The sequence below is a fragment of the Anopheles ziemanni genome, chromosome 3, assembly GCF_943734765.1.
Source record: "Anopheles ziemanni chromosome 3, idAnoZiCoDA_A2_x.2, whole genome shotgun sequence".
NCBI classification, from domain to species: domain Eukaryota; kingdom Metazoa; phylum Arthropoda; class Insecta; order Diptera; family Culicidae; genus Anopheles; species Anopheles ziemanni.
In genome coordinates, this window is record NC_080706.1 from 56739107 (window position 1) to 56756373 (window position 17267).

The 17267-nt window shown below is 39.1% G+C and overlaps 1 protein-coding gene across 1 annotated transcript; it reads right to left on the bottom strand.

The window, feature by feature from the left end:
* Positions 1-852: 852 nt before the first annotated feature.
* Positions 853-16945, bottom strand: LOC131286105 (calexcitin-1). The gene is made up of 6 exons (XM_058314975.1): positions 16885-16945; positions 13491-13543; positions 13205-13324; positions 5615-5691; positions 2226-2361; positions 853-1207 (listed from the first exon to the last, which is right to left on the bottom strand). The coding sequence occupies exons 1-6, from the start codon at positions 16943-16945 to the stop codon at positions 1097-1099; spliced, it is 558 nt and encodes a 185-aa protein (XP_058170958.1). The 3' UTR covers positions 853-1096.
* Positions 16946-17267: the final 322 nt, after the last annotated feature.

Sequence of the window (17267 nt, forward strand, 5' to 3'; positions counted from 1 at the left end):
TTTACATCAAATTTTCAATTCAACTTCACTTTTGTATGATTTGGCACATGTTCGTAAGATGCTATTCTACGTATCTTACATGATAAACACTTTTTTCAAGGAATACTTTTTTCTAATAAATTCATTTTTCAAAAAGCATAAAACTATATCTTATCGTTTCATCATTGTGAACACATACAGTGGCTAAATCAAACTTCTTGGCAAATGCAAAAATACCACCAGTAAGTTTATCATTATGTGTACCTGTTATGCATTTGCTGAGCAAAAGTGAAACAAAACTCGAATCGAAGTCATTTTTACGTAATTAAGTACAAAAACTGAAACAAAAAAATTAGTAAAGGTATGAAAATGACATGAGGGTGCCCATAGCGGCAGTTCAAGGAAATACCACGCCACAGGTCGCAGCTCTAATCTGGCACCCTCCAGTATTACCAACGCCTGACGGCTATAATATACCGTCTTTCGGTCACAGAAATTTTCTTCGGAGGGCGGCCTTGTCTTACTAGGGGATGTCGTCTGCACATAAAAAAAGATGAAAATGACGATCAACAGCTTTAGGATGTATGAATGAAAATAACGTAAATAAATCCATACATAAATCTACATTGAAATAGTTAGTATAAATGTAAGACCATTAAAAAGGAGTAACATATACAATTAACTAAATAAAACACTGAATTGCGTGCATCTTCTAACGAAATATGTACCAGAAAGGTGCCGTTTTTATTTTCACTATTTCTGCTTAGGACATTAACCAACAGTTCCCTTAGAGGGCATGGGACCGATTTTTAAAACCAAGATAATGAAATTTCAACCCCATGTTCGTGTTTGTGCATGTACCCAAATAGAATTGCTTCGTTTGATTCTAAAACCCAATTTGAAACGAACCTATGAAATCCTCTTCCTGTGCTACGATTCTGGTTGCTTGCATCCGTTAGTTTCTCTATTGATAACTGCAATCACCACCACCATTACCATCCTTTTCGTTCTCGTTGTAATTTTGATCATTTTCTCTGTTGGCTGCTTAATCGTAGCATTTTCGAATTGGTGGTCGATCCTCCGGCCGTTGATGACGCGCTTACAAACTGCAACTCCGTTAAAATGATGTTTTGCCAAAAATGAAGTTTCCGGGAGAGGACGGTTCATCGGATGAGAAGTATTCGCGCCATAACTCGGCGAACTGTTCGCGATCCACCTCAACAGCTCCCTGAGGATGTTAGTAGAGGCAAGAGCAAAGATGATAAAACAAAGGATGAAATATTATAATTTTATTACCGGCTGTATGGAATATTTCTACTGATATCATCAGAAGGATCTGTTTGGTCATAATATTGGATATTTGCATGTCCATAAAAAATCAATTCAAATCCCAGCGTCGACCAGATGGGTAATATTAATTAAATCTACCTTTAACCAGCAACTCTGCAAAATTGGCAGACCGACAATTTTTGCACAACAGCAGTTGGCACATTGCCACTACTGGATTGACCTAAATCCATTTTTTTTTATTCATCATAGCTAAACATTACCCGGGACGACAAACTTCCAGCATAAAAACATGCGAAATGTCCTTACCAAGGATAAACGTAAAGCAAAAACAGTTTAAAATCAAGATTCAAATTTTTCAGGTGAAAGATATCCATTCGACACCTAAATTGCTTTGAAGCGCAATGATAGTTTTGGGGTTTGCGTATCCAATGATTTTCAATATTTTAATTTTATTTACAATTGCTCCTAACGTTGTATTTTAAAAAACTAAAAAAACGAAGAACTACCAAATCCACTTAAAGACAGTTCATAAAGTACACTCGCATTTATTTTAAATATACCACCATAAATATATCAAGTTTGGTTTGCTATCTTAGTCCAATTTTCATTATTCGTTAAGATATTCCGGGTGATTTCTTTATTTTTATTAGCTCTAGCCGAAAGCTTCTAGATTCTATAGAAAACTGGCATTTTACCAAGTAACTATGTCTATAAAACCTTAATCAAAATCGGTCACCGGTGCGTCATAAAGGTTTAGGTTTTGTGCTCGTTACGCGAATTTCTTCCGCTGGCCAAAGGTGTTATCGATATAACGAAATACCCCGCTTCCCATGTTGAGCATCATGCTACAGTCAATTACCCGTCTCGATTGAACAATTGTCTGAAGTCCAATGTGGAAGCGATTAAAATATCAATTTTCTTTATCCGCACCACTGACCCAATCCGACCATACTAACCTTCGACATCTTCTTGAATGCTTCCTGGCATTCATTCTTGTCAACGCCATAGCTCGAGCAAACGATGGAGAACTCATCGGCATCGATGGTTCCGTCGTGCGAGGCATCTTCCAGGTCGAACATGAAGTTCATGTATCTGTAACGCGTTAGAAAGAGAGAATATTACATTATGGAACATGTGGGACAGTGGAAACATGACGAATAGAAAAGAATGCACAAGCTTTTCAATGAAGGAACCATTTTAAAGCTGAGTATGCCGCTCAGCAAACTAAAGATCTGTCCTCATTTTCTTGCAAATATGAGGTTCTACGAGCAGGTCATACACGCAGAGTTTGAGTTTGTGGACTTTATGAAATGACAGTCCGAAGATAAGACCCGGAATGGTAACTGTGGTAGTGGTTGAAGTGAGATTAAATTTATTTCCCCACTCTTCCGACATTTACAAGAAAAACAATAAAACGGAAAACGCTCCTGCTTCCGCTGTTCCATCAAAACGGGTAGCACTTGGTCTACGTGTCACCTACTACGTTTTTCGTCTGTTATTGCTGGATAGAAACATAAATCATGTTCCAATCCGCAAACCTCACTGCTGGCAATACGGCCAATGCAGCCACAGAATTTAATTTATACTCCTTTTCCGCCAGATCCTCAACGACGGATACCCGGTGTCTGAAGATTCGCACTTTATGTCACCCCATCGTATTCCCGAACACTGTCTTATGCTCCGGAATAGAGATATCTCCTTAGGTCCTAGCAGTGCTAATCGACGCAGGCGTTGCGTGGGTGGAACGATTAGTGTATAACACCTTTTAACGATAATATTGTTATGAGAACAGAGATCAAAAACGTATTTTCGAACCAGATGTTCTTAGGCACGTTTGTTTATTGCATACAATTTCAGTGCGCGAAGGATCAAACCAAGCTTCTACAGAGGCTAACACTGCTCCATCGTTGGATATGTTTCCTTTATTGACAATATGGTTCATTTATTTCGATGACGACACAATTATGTCTGTACTTGTTTTCTTTCAGAGCAAAAGGTCATGTTAACCTTACGTATATTGAAATGAACCGCGGGTTTTGCCAAGAACATCGCAAGTTGTGACATTTATTGTAAAACAAGCCTCAGTGTTCAACCCATAAATCTTGTTGCCCCAGGTACCAATTCAAATCAAGCAGTGCGAAAAGATTTATCGATTGGAAATGGGACTATAAATTTCGCTCCACAGCTATAGAATAAAATAATGTATTTTTTGCGCCATGTCCTTCCGGAAAATGTGTGTATTTTGCTTAATCTCTTTTCCTACCCAGCTTCCTCATTGCGAAGGGGTGGCGAGCGGGTATTTTTGATTTTTCGTCAAACAACATTGTTAATTGCTGTTTAATTTGCCATTGGAAGGCAAACCGATGTTCAATACAGCCCTCCTGCCGTGTTGGGTGTTATCGGTAAAAAGCCATTCGTGCAGCAGTCAAGAAGCAAAAGTTTTGCCTGTACAATTTGAAACACGGGCGATTTCGTCGGAAGCTGCCTTAAGCTCGTTTCACGTTAGGAAGGTAGTGAATAAACTTTGCCAACAACGATCACGGGCGATTGTAGGGTCGGTGCTATAAGGGAATCGTTCTTATTCCGTACGTCGGAGTGAGGGCACAGCTTTTTCGAGGGCAAACATCAACAGACAAGGGAAAACTTTCTCAGCCATGTTCATAGGTAGGTATCGTGGTTCGCAGGAACGGACGTAAATTCCAAAACATAAATCCCTATTGTAGCTCAAACCAAATCGAATCCCTTTTCCGGCTACCCTTACACATTGCCTTCTCTTTCGGTTATCGTATACGGCGAATAAACGAATCGATGACAGTATTTAAATCAAAGTAAAATAAACGAGACCGCTTGCGTTTGGTCGCTGTGACCATATTTTCATCAATTCTATAGTAAGCGGAGCTTCCACTCGGAAGCCACACGAAATGTCGGTGAGGTGAGAGGGTTGTATTGGTTTAAGGGCAGCTCTCCGACATCAAATCAATTCTAAATCGTCCTAAAATTGGCGACAAAGGAAGCTTTTGGGAATGTGGTTTGTACTACTTTTCCGATCGGCCTTCTCGAACCTGTCCGACGAAACCTTAGCTAGCTGATTTATGGTGAAACTCTCCAATAAAAGCACGAAGTTATGCCTACTGAACAGCTTTTTTACGGTCAGAAAGTAAAGATTCAATGGCGAATAAATAAATATTATAACCTAAATGGAATCATCGCCATCGATACCCTAGTTGGATACGAGATTATTTTCCTGGTTTCAAATTACCAACGCAGCTTTGATGATGTCTCGAGTAGTTTGGGTGGATTCAATTACAAAACAGTTTTCGTTTGGGATAATAAATTAGATTTACAAAATTTACGTATCTCGACTTAAAGTGTGTATGTGTGTATTATGACGACTATTGGAAGATGGTTTATTTGAACATAAGGGAACAATGCCTTTTTACTTAATTTTCCTCAATTCGCAGCGTAATCCCGAACATAAAATAAGCGATAAACGAGGCTTAAAAGATTCATTCAGAATTATTTTCAGTCCAACTTGAGTATGGCATCTACAATGAAGAGTCCACTGCTGCGCTTCAACATCCGCACAGAAGGACTTTTTCTCGGTTGAAATATATCACCGGTGAGATAGTGCAAATGATTTAAATATTTCGTCAAACGGCTTGTGGATGATTTGGTATTCATGCGAGAAAAATTATATCTTTGCGTTATTCTTTGGCGCAGACTATCGCCAAATAGACACATCCTCTTATCGTATTTCCGTCTATCACAATCTGGAGGACTGCATAAGGTTGTATACGTTTCCCTTGAGGGCTTAAATCACTTTTTCAGACATTCAGTACCTGACGAGGCTTGTGCATGAATAATGCAAACGAAACCGTGATTGATAACAGAAAAAATATGTCGTTGTGAGGCATCCTTCTTTCTCCCCTGCAGCAAATAAGATGCAAATAAGAGGATTTCTACTCCTTGCGCGATGTTAGAAAGTTTCATTGTTGATTTCCGAACAACAGATGTGTCAATATCGTTATCAATCCACTACTAGCGAAAACTAACTAAACTATCTCAGGTGTTTTTTGCCGTTTGACGCATAACGAACAAATAATGCATACTCTGTACGACACGTTGCTGCAAAAAAATTGAAAAGAAGTTGATTTTCGATTATCTTGTTTGAGGAATATTACGAATCAAACATTTACGGACAAACACTGCTTTTCAGTTAAGAAATGAAACTTCCTGCGTACCATTCTATCAAGTGTAACCTATATTTTAGTGCTAGTATAATTTACTATTGAAATAAATCTCCGATGTTTCATATCTAGTTTTCATACATTCCAAACTATCTTACCTCAACTGCCAGTCCATGGCAGTACTTGGATCCTTAGCGTAGGCATCCCACATGTTGCACCATTCATCAACCGAAACCTGGAACGAAACACGAAATCAACAATTAGCGACACTGCTAGAATAGTACCGGTAGTTACGTACATTAGGAACATCATCTACTGATCGTACGTATCATCATCAAGTATACGTCAGCCCAGGACGGACATAAAAATATGTGAGGATGATACGATGATGCGTACTGACGAGACCACTACAACTCGAAAACTCGTCTTACGATGCGCACGTCATAAATGTTTTCATGAGTATTTTGGCCCATATACTATACTTCCGGCAACTCCAGCCACAGGCATCCATGAAACAGTCTGGTACGACCGGGAGGTGTCTACCGACCGTTTCAAAACTTTACGAGCTTCATCCGGTGACTACTTCCGTCTGCAGAGTTTGATTATGTGCCGATCGTGTCCGAGCCACGTCCCGTGCAGCCTACTCCCTTGAGCCATCGGACTATTGTGTTTCATGGTGGACCGACGTTTGAAGCTCGCGTACAATCCGTCTCAAGGGTTCCAAGTGAATGGATTTTAATAAAAATAACCATAAACTTCACAGCGCCATCGAAACTCTTCCGTTGAATCTATGTGTTAAGCCAACATAAGCATAAAATCTTTCATCTGAAACATTATACCGTCCGGATCACAAGGCTACTATGGACACCACGGAAATGAATCTCTTTATTTGTAGTCGACAAAGCACTCCCAACTACGTTTTCAAGAAGCCTCTTGTTTCTAGACCCTGTACTACGCAAGCCAGCCCGGATGCGTCTTATAAAATAGGAAACCTAGTTATGCTGGCATACCTGTTGAGGCAATTGATGGATAAATTAGAGCACGAGGTATTTATGAGGGCAGGATATTGAATTGTCGACAAAAACGGATGCAAAGGATGTGTTTGTGGGTCATTATTCAAAGCGTCGGTGGGAAATATCGCATTACTGACAGAGAGCTGTGAACGTTGGAAAAATACGGTAAAAGATGGCACCCTGTTGGTTAACACAACGAAGCCAACTTTTCCTTTTACTTACTTTTAAATCGATGTGCCGTATGCACACTTCCTACTTGAACGTTAATCGTTTACGAGACGCAACTCCGTTGGTTTTATGCATTCTACTCATTGAGTTATCCACCGCAAATGTAAACATCAATTTGGTCTGCTGTACTGACTAGTAGAAATGTGACAAAATATGGACTCAGACGAAATCATATCTCAACACGCTCTGAATGAGGATTCTAAGGTTAACTCCTTACAACTATGGAGTTAACATCAATGAAAACGCACACTAGTGCGAGAGTTACGAAGACTTTCATCTCGATATCTCACAAAAACACATTGTAAAAGCGCAGTTAGAAAAATCCTATCGATAAGTTACTCAAGTTAATTGAATCATTAATATATCATAACAACTTTTTACTGACTCGCTCTTGAGAAAATCCGGCTCATGAACGAAGCTTTGTTGTTCCATTTTAATCTCCTTCCATAATAACCATTAGTTTTTTTATTGGCTGTTAAGATTTTCTGTCAAAGGTTTAATTGAAAAACTTCCATCACATGAACCAACTGGGTAGTCTTTCCTTTTTCAAATTTCAAAGCAAAATCTTTCCCAAACTTTTATTTTGCCCATCCGTGAGTATATTGTACCGTTCTGCCCATATTTTCTTCATTCCTTGATAAGCAAAGGTAAGGTAGGCACCACATTCAAATCGTAAAATCCGCATCAAATGAGTAAATAGAGCTTATTTACTTTTTAAAACATACACCACATTCAACCACAGATGGGTGAAGAAAAGTTTTCATTTCAACGCAATATTGAATATTCTCGTTTGAATGTCTGTTAATCAACGCTTCACATAATGACTCATCATTATATCATATTATTCATTTGCGACATCAGTTAGATAGGTACTAAAGCACGGTGATTATTACCTGCTCGGATAAGTTTAGTATTCCGAATACATTACTCCACATGCTCCAAGTGCACATATGATAAGAGTGTGTGTGTTTTATTGCTGATTTAGTTCATGAGTTTAGTTAAAAACAACAGAATAGCTCATTCTAAGATGCCGTCTACTATTGAATCGCTATATTTATAGCTCTCGCAATGCGCCAAACACACTATAAAAATCGTTGAGTCTGGCGCTAACTCTCGTTAAATGTCACGCTCATCCTATGGTCAATTGTAATGTTTGTGTGCTGAATATGCGTGTCATCCTGGCAATGGTGCACTGACGCATCGTTCTCGTTCGCAAGCAGAACACGTAGCTATGCGAACCTATTTGTATCCTTGACCCACAGTATGCGACCGGTCCAGATTTGAACAACCATTAATTTAATATATTTCCTGGCAATGGGCCATTTTTGATTGTCCGGTAGCATTTTGGATTTCAAGCTCAAGAGACTGCTCTGCTCCCCATGTTCTCGGTCGCTCTGAAAAAAAACATGTACCTCCATCGATGGTGATTCCATTAATCGTCACCAGACCAAAAGCATACCTCCCTGAAAGCCAGCCACACAAAAGCCACAGAATTCTTTCAACACGGGTCGGACATAGTCCCAAAAATAACCAGTTTCATGACGTTTTTCTGTTGCTCGTTGCTGGATAGAAAAGCTCGCATTCCTTACGGAAGCAAAATTTCCGCACATAGGGAGAAAGTTTTCAAAATTTCAAGATTTTCACAATGTATGAAGTTTTCTATAGTTTTTGATCATTGTATCATTCTAATTTATATCAACTTGGATTCGAACAAATACAGATACTCTCAAACTCACAACTACAGTTTCATTTCTTAGAAACAACGGAGGTACTATGATGGTGATGAAATACAATTTAAAAAAACAAACTTACAATCCGGAGCCTATTAAATCCTTTGACCTTCAGGCAATGCCCACTGGAAGACATACATGCTCTAATCTATTTGAAATAAATCTTCAAAAACGTAACCAAAACCGATGAACATAGATCGAATAAAATCATAAACCTCAAATATGGACCATCAAAAAATCCTTTAAAATAGATCGAAATCTAAAACTAAAACTAATTACAGGCCATCTGATCAAATGTTCCTACGAAATCCGCTTAGAGCGTTCGCGTCAGTCTATGACTATCACTTTGCTAGTGCCTCCACGCAATACCCATCAATCCGTTAGACGTACAGAGGCTACGTTCAATGTCGAAAACCAAGCACAAAAACAGTTAACGCTGGCTCCGAAAGAATTCGATCAGGTGATGAGTTTGCATGCCTCAAGGTAAGTCGTGTGTTGCTAGAAAGTGCAACACAATACACAAAACAGCACACAAAAACAGAATACCTGACCAAGAAACTTGCGAGGTGATGCAATCTACCTTTAAAATCATTCCTTTCTGTATTGGATTCATCGGTCGCAACTTGTCGATTGTGCAAAAAATTGGCGAAAATTGCTGACAGCCAACTCCATCGCAGCCAAAGAACCAACAACGGCATTCACCGTCCTTTTTCCAATGCATCTCGCATGATAAGCTGTATGCAAAAGGTAAGTTATACAACCACCGGCAAAGTATGGGGGGTAGTGTAACGTTTTGTCAGGTAGACTGGCCTGACCTGGCAAGTCGATTAAAATATCCCGGGAAAACAACTTTCAGCAGCACGAAGAGCGGAACGGTGGCATCGTCCAATAAATCGTGCTGATAATTATTGCTAACCATAGCAAATCTGGAATAGAAACACTATGCTACAATTCTATCGGCTAGCAAATTTGTCCTTCCGCATGACGATATGGCGAAACGGATGAGGTCCGCGTAATTCCGCTTTTAAAGACTCGTTATAAAATTGAAGCACATCTTGAGAGACGTACTGAAGTCATGCTATCCGCATGCTTCGAGAAACGTTTTTATGCGCATGAATAAAAATAAATATGAATCATTCATCCAATGAACATTTCTCGAAGCATCCCACATTCGAACCTTCCAGCATGATTGAACATGTAGAAAGCGTCAGACTATTCAACCATCCTAGAAGGATTTTCAGGGTTGTTTGGCCCACCGCATCAGACTGCATCTACTGTGTTTACGGTAATGAAACTTGCAGTGGAGAGGAACACGCCCACCTAGCATCAAACCGTTTCGATCTCCTTTCCTGATGCAATTCACAGACAAAGGGTCATTTCTTTCCCAAGCCAAGCATTGTTGCCAGCTCTCAGAAATAGGATGTCCACTCGAGATGGACGGAAATGCTTCCGCTGTAGATTCGCGATGCAACGGCATTAGGGATGTTGGAGTTTCGGTCTGAAGTGCTTAATAATCGTAAACATCCTGCTGAGAACTCGCGCTTGGTTTGGTTGAAACTCGGAACGCTCATTCCCATTCCACCTTCGAATCCATCAGCAGTTTTTCGCCTTTTGACTAAAGCACTACCGTAGTGGTTTCTTCGACCTCTTGTGAATGGGTCACGAACGGAACGCCAACTTACAGAAACGTCCCGAGCAGTTTCTACTGTTCTTTTTGTGTATCCACTTTCCGCTCCAGTACGCTTGATCTGCTTCATAAACCTGCATTGAGGCATCCGGACCGAAAACCACATCTGACAACGGGCGGATCCTCGGTGTTCCACCGGACAGAACCGGGTTCACAAACTTTCACTGCCGCTCAAAATACAGGTTAAAAGGAAAAACGTAGGGTGTTTATTATCACAGTGAAAAAGTCGAAAAAATCATACTTTTTAACCCTGTTACCTACTTTACAATTCTTCACCATGGGTAGTCTTGCCTTTATCCCGTATCGTTTCCCTTGTCGGACACAATTTAAGACATTTATTATACGGTTTGTCTCCGTACAAGAAGGGAGAAATTGTTGTATGAAAACCAAGCATAAACAGATAGTCTTTATTGCACTCGGAAGAACATTCAAATCTTTTTGAACACATTTTGGTTAGCAGGCGTAGGATAGTCGCTTGTGAAATTCCCAACTTCATTGTGAATTTATGAATTATTTTTTACTCCTTATTCCCTTGAACGATTTTGTTTGTTTAGAAATGTTATTCACTTTCAAGCAAGTTACACAATTTCTCGTCCGTCAGTTAGCTCGTTCGTCAGTTAGCAAATACATTTTACAATTTCATAACATCTCAAGAAACAAAAAACTTATCCATAGTTTACCCTTTACTTTTGGTTTGGTAGACCACGTTGAAGTGGTTTAATAAAGAACAGAACATCTCATCAGAGGTCTTGCTCAAACAAGGTAAGAAATACTTGACTAGGAGAGATATGCGGTTTTCATTCAAATCTCAAGCATTATCTAGGATTCATTTATACCTTGTAGCACACTGAAAGAGAAAGATTGCTGTACGTTTATGTTAGCATAGATCATTTAATACATGTTCCATCACATAGAAGTAGATGGTAACGGGGAAAGCAACAGAATGGAGAAATTTGAACAGTACTTAAAGTAATACAATAAATACCGAAACATTTTAACCAGATACTTGAAAGGCACAATGATGTTTGATGCTTTCGGCATAAAAAAATGCTAATCCTTAACGGATTTAAAAAATTAAATGTATACCACAGATGCAGATGCGTGAACTGAAGTAAGGTTTAGTTTATCCATTACATCACCTCATCTGCCAAATGTTGTTACCTGTACTTCCACAATCCGTAAAACACCAGTTGATGGGGAATAATTGTTACCAGCCTATTCGCAACATTGTAAACAAAATTTCCTAATCACGTTTCAATCAGGCATGAAATAGTATCATCATGATGAGTCCGCGCGCATCTATGGCTCGCAAGCACCGAACGGCATTCGTCATCGAAAATGCGCTACGTGCCTTTAGCTAGAAAGGGTGAAAACGGGTCCTGTATTAGAATGTGTTGAAACATTTTTGCACTTTACAACAACACGAACCTTCTCCCCTGTGATTCCAAGTATGATGCCACACCGGCACACAACCATTAATCTTCACTTGTCTTCGAGGGATAGCGGTTCGGGGTAAAAATGGCTTAATGGTAGCAATGTGCATGCCCTTTGCTCATCCACAAGCATCCCCGGGAACTCATAAACGGATGCCGACACTATTTACCTTCACAAAACATTCCACCAAAAAAGGAAACCCGTAGAATCTCCGAGCTCGCGAATGTTCTCTTCGAGTGAGCGGTCGCATGTCCTGTGTCCCCTGAGTTGGACGTGGATGGGAAATATTTATGATCGTTCCCATAATAGCAACGTGATGCAAAGACGCGTTTGCAAGGCAAGAAAAGAATTGTGCACAATCATAGTACCATTTCCGGGGTTTTCTCCCATAAACTAAGCTGGAAGGAAGTACAATACTCACCCTACCGACACGTGAAAGAGGCTAAAAGGAGCACACCCCATGACTGCCAACAGGTAACTGACAAAAGAAATCTTTTCAATGTCCATTTTTTGCTGTAAACGTGACTGCAATAGCTCATCGTTCCTTCCAAAACATATCCCTTGTATTTTGAGTTTATTGATTTAGAATCTTTGTTCAACCATCAAGATTACTGATCGTGATTTATCAAGCGAGGCTTAAACACTCAACTAATTTCATTTTCCCCAACTACGATGGATAAATGCGCAAGTTGGAAGGAGAAAATGGCAAATGTTAGATATGTTCAACAACTCTTCTTCTTCTTGGCGTAACGACCTCTTGGTCATGCCTGCCCGTTAAGGGCTTAGATGACCTTTTACTCTATGTGTACGTGGATAGTCAGTCCTCTCGTACAGGGGAGGGTCCGGTCTCGGTTGGGATTCGAAGCCACGCCGTCGAGGTGGTGAATCCCGGGGCTCATGTGCCGATTTTCTAACCGGCGCTACCGCTCGGCTGTCGCGGACCCCCAACAACTAAACAGTCTAACTAATCCGTGATTTGACAGTCACGACAACGTAACACAACCGAACGTCTCAACAAAACGCAATCATGCGGGAAATAAGTTTGTTCGAGAATTTAGACCCAACCACGAAACAAGTTGAGCAACTAAGTTATTGTTTCCTCTGAGTAAGTCCTTCAAGCATGGTGAACACTTATTCTCTCACACCCGTAGATACACCATGAAGAGTTTTTATTTTTTCCCAGCAATTCAAATTGAAGGTTCTTTACAACTCTGTCTTTTTTCCCCTCGTCGATTCGTAGGGCTTTTCCTGGTCAACTACGAGGACTGTTCAGTAAAGTAACCACACCGTCAAGACCGTTCGATGTGCTGCTCAAACCTGGGTTGGTGCAGCTTTATGACAGCAACCTGGAAGACCGAAAGCCACCGAAACAATTCTTTCATTCTTCTACCATAATACGGGGTTCATTTCCAGCCCCTAAAGTATGGCTCGTTAAACTTCTCTAACACATTTATTCGCTGCCTTTTGGTTACCTGAATTTTCGATCTGTGATTCCGACTTAGCGTGCAGGACTCAACAAAAGACAATCTTAACTAAAATGCTCTTTTCATTCATGGCTAAAGTGATTTCAAATCTGCATAGAAGGTAAAGGAAAATACCAGCTTTAAAAAAATACCCCATTTGACATTCCATTTCAGAATAAAACTTTTTGCTTACCTGGCCATCGTTGTCCTTGTCCGCCTTGGAGCGAAGACCCTCCCAGATTTTTAACATGCAGTCGTGCGTTTCGACATTTTTTGGATTACCTGCAGGCCATCCACGAAGTTCGCAAATTTTCTGGTAAAATGTAAAGTAACAATTTTAAAATAATCAATTTAAACACTCCTTAAAATTCAGATCGTGCAACTTGTTTCTTCTCGGCTTCATATCCAAATGCCTTCTTCTTAAGACCAATTTAACGATTAACTTATTTTATTTCTAAAATATTATTCAAAATACTAACCTCGATAGCCAACTCGAAGTCCTTGAGATCGATTTCACCACTCTGGTTAACATCTATGGGAAAACAACCAAAGTAAAAATATAGTTATAGTAAATATCCAATTAAAACTAACACTGCACATCATTTCAATAAGTACATACTTGAAACAAATTTAATTATTCGTTTCCATTTTCAATGCTAAGATTCCCTAGCACAAGATTATCAGAGAAAAGGTTAAAAAAATTGATAACATGAGTGAATGTGGAACGAAACTGTTCTATTAAAAAAAACTAAGCCCCACGTCGGTAAACGGCTCAATTCGTCTTCGGCACAACTCCCTACATTTCTGAACAGTTGTATCGGTAGAGCTTTAGGTGATTTATTCTTTACTAGTCATGCTTAAACCATTCGACTGTCGATCTGGAATCCACATGTGCCTGCTTTGCTGAAAAACTGTCTGCAACTAAACCACAATATGTATCCTAGACAAAGCTTCACTGCTCGTATACTGCCACGGAGCATTTTTCAATCAATTTAGCACCATCTTCATTGTTCTCTCAAGTGTAGTTGCGCATCCACAGCTGCAAAATAGCTTCTTTTAGCTGACTTTCATACTGAGATTTTGTGGCATTTCTTCCTGTCGTAACTGAGATAAAGGTTTAAGATACAGAAATCTCTAAAGATAGTCATAGCTCATTAGAGAAACACTAGTTCACATAATTCCCAAAATTAACATTCTGTATAATTATTCTTTCAGCATATCTACTCAAATCAAATATAAATTGCAGCATGCATTTTCAGCAGAACGTTAGGAATAGATGATGCTTTTTGAGTACACCGTTCAATGTGGCGGTGGGAAGGAATACAAAGACATTTCATACATCTTAATAAGGAACCAGAGGGGAGCAGAGTGGGGTCCGCGACAGCCGAGCGGTAGCGCCGGTTAGAAAAACGGCCCGTGAGCGCCGGGGCACACCACCTCGACGGCGTGGGTTCGAATCCCAACCGAGACCGGACCCTCTCCTGTACGAGAGGACTGACTATCCACGTACTCAAATGGAAAAGTCATCTAAGCCCTTAACGGGCAGGCATGACCAAGAGGTCGTTACGCCAAGAAGAAAAAGGGGAGCAGCGTTATGTTTGTATTTTATCTGGCCCCCGTCGCTTAGTCCAAATATATTGTAATATTCAATATACTATATTGTATATTAACGTGTGCAATAAAATTAGTCTTCTTAGGTTATCCAAATTCACGGGAGTCCACGACAGCCGAACGGTAGCGCCCGTTAGAAAATCGGCTCATGAGCGCCGAGGCCCACTACCTCGACGGCGTGGGTTCGAATGCCAACCGAGACCATACCCTCTCCTGTACGAGAGGACTGACTATCCACGTACTCAAAGGGAAAAAACGTCTCGGCTCTTAACGGGGAGGTATAACCAACACGGTTATTACGCCAAGAAAAAGAAGAAGAAGAAGAGGAAAATTACTCAACAATTTAAAAAATTATGACTGACAGATCAATAGATAAACAAAAAAAAATACAAACACAATATATTTTTATTGACTTGCTTAAGCATCACAGACACTAGCATTTTAGATCTTGATTCATTTACCAAATCTTTTCAACATGTTCACCAATAAATGGGAAATATTTCTGTCTACTGCACCCAGTTTTCTTTAAGTTTGCAGGGATAAGACAATAAATCTGCATAAGTCGTCCCAGTAACCTCGGTGAAGCGAACCAAGTGTCTGTTGTTTTGGTGTCATTTCATCCGCTCTTATTCGTCTATTCGTTATCCCAACCCATCGCCGTTATAGATTTGCTCTTCGAAAGCCTCGAATGCAATGAGCGTCGTATATGAAATAACTCACCCTTAGTCTTTATTCTAAAACGGCTTAAAGCAAACTTACACCGGAACGAATTGCGTTCGTGTTGCAAAGCGCAATCAAACTCAAAAGAGGATGGTTGAAATAGGTTTGGTTTTATTTCTTCGTTTACAGTTTCTGTTCTCTGCACCCAAGACCATCGATCGATAAGTATTAAACACTTTGATTTAAATGTCAACGGGGATTCAGGTTACTAACGAATTTGTCATGGAACACTGCTTCTTCAACCCCACTCATGCCAATCACATCAGCTTGGAGAATCCAAAACAGCTATGCAGTGGTCCTTCGACAGAAACCAGTGTGATGAAACTGGTTTATTTTTTCTATCGTCGCGAAATTTACGATCTCGTGGACTCTCGGGTCTGACAATGTTTATTTGTCATTTACTTTTCGTTCAGATTGGATGAGGATGAAAGATGCTATTTGGCTTTTCCGATGTTAAATGTTCAGTTCAAGTTATAGCTAGATTATCAACTGTATGAAATGAGTTCTATACCCTACCTCTATTGTACTGATCGAACTTGTTTTGCTAGACTCTGTATCTTATACTTTATTCTTTTATTAGTTATCTAATAAAACAACCAATATCAAATTCAACATGGATTTCGTCTTTCAAATACTATACACATCGAAACATTGTTTTTTACTCTAGAATGCTTTGTTATGTTCTAGATTTTCACTTGTACCATTGTAACATTACGTTATGGTTTCAGATGTCATGCGTATCTCAGGATTTTAATTGTAGCTGTTGCCTCACGACAAAGCTCAAATCAAAGTCAATTTGAAAACAATGCAAATTCTTTGTTTTTATTCATCATAGGCAGACCATGTGTCTTGTTGTTTGCTTTACCTGTCTGCTTAAAAAAGCCTTGAATGACGTTTGAAATGACAAGCGTGAAAAATATAGGCCAAAACGTTTCAAACAATCGTCCATGTCAACGTTATCTACAGAAGAAGAGATTCATATTATTGTGGATCAGTAGTAGATAAGACGAGTTTCCACGAAATGATCCAATTGTCTGGTTTGCACAATTATATTTCAATATAATATTATATTTCGTTTCTTCAATTTCCTCTTTTTATACCACATTTTCTCATCTAGTTTCTTCTATAATCATTGTAATTCGAATACTTTTCAATAATAATATTTGAAAAGAATTTTAAATTTCACATATTTTCTCTGTTGGGGATTATTTTCCTTTTGCTAAGTTTTTCTATCTCCACTTTGGATAGTTGCTTAATAATTAAATATATATAATTTATGTTTGATCTAAATTCTTCACTAAATAATGTTTATGTTTTCAAAACATGATTAAATGTAATTTGAGTAAATTCTCAAACGCCATTTTTTCCCAAGCAGCATGTTTCTCAATCTCATTAAGTGAGCATTAATGATTCACACAAAAAGTACTTCTTGCATTAGAATTATGCACCTTTTTTTGGCTTGAATTCTTTCCATTCTTCGCATAGTTGAATCAATTTCCTTGAAAATAGTCAGCGTTTCGACCAAACCAATTGTAAACTTACCGAAGAATACGTTGAAAACGTATAGTAGCTTCTTTTTGCGGAATTCCGAAATAGCCGACATGTTGATTTAACTAAAACTGCTGCTGACGACGGAAGATATCTGAAACAAAACGAGAAGTCTTACATCAACATAAGTTCTTTGTATTTTCCATAAAACTCAAATTTAATTTGTTTTTATGTATCCAAATGAGTTCTATAAGTTACCATATCCCAATGTTGTACATTTTCACTGAAGATTTTAATTCACGACATGCTGCGACAATTTATTTCGTTTCCCTCAAACAAGTTCAACAACACCATTTTGTTTAATGATCATATTTTTAAGCTAAACATGAAAACATTATGGCATGTAAAATTCAAAACACAATCCTCTTAGTTGACTT

Excerpts from the sequence above, each read along its gene's own strand:
- LOC131286105 (XM_058314975.1), bottom strand. The coding sequence starts at position 16,945 with ATGTCGGCTATTTCGGAATTCCGCAAAAAGAAGCTACTATACGTTTTC. Across the intron at positions 5,692-13,204 it reads ACAAGGACAACGATGGCCAG|GTTTCGGTTGATGAATGGTG; the intron begins GTAAGCAAAAAG and ends GTTTCGTTCCAG. Across the intron at positions 2,362-5,614 it reads GCCATGGACTGGCAGTTGAG|ATACATGAACTTCATGTTCG; the intron begins GTAAGATAGTTT and ends AACGCGTTACAG.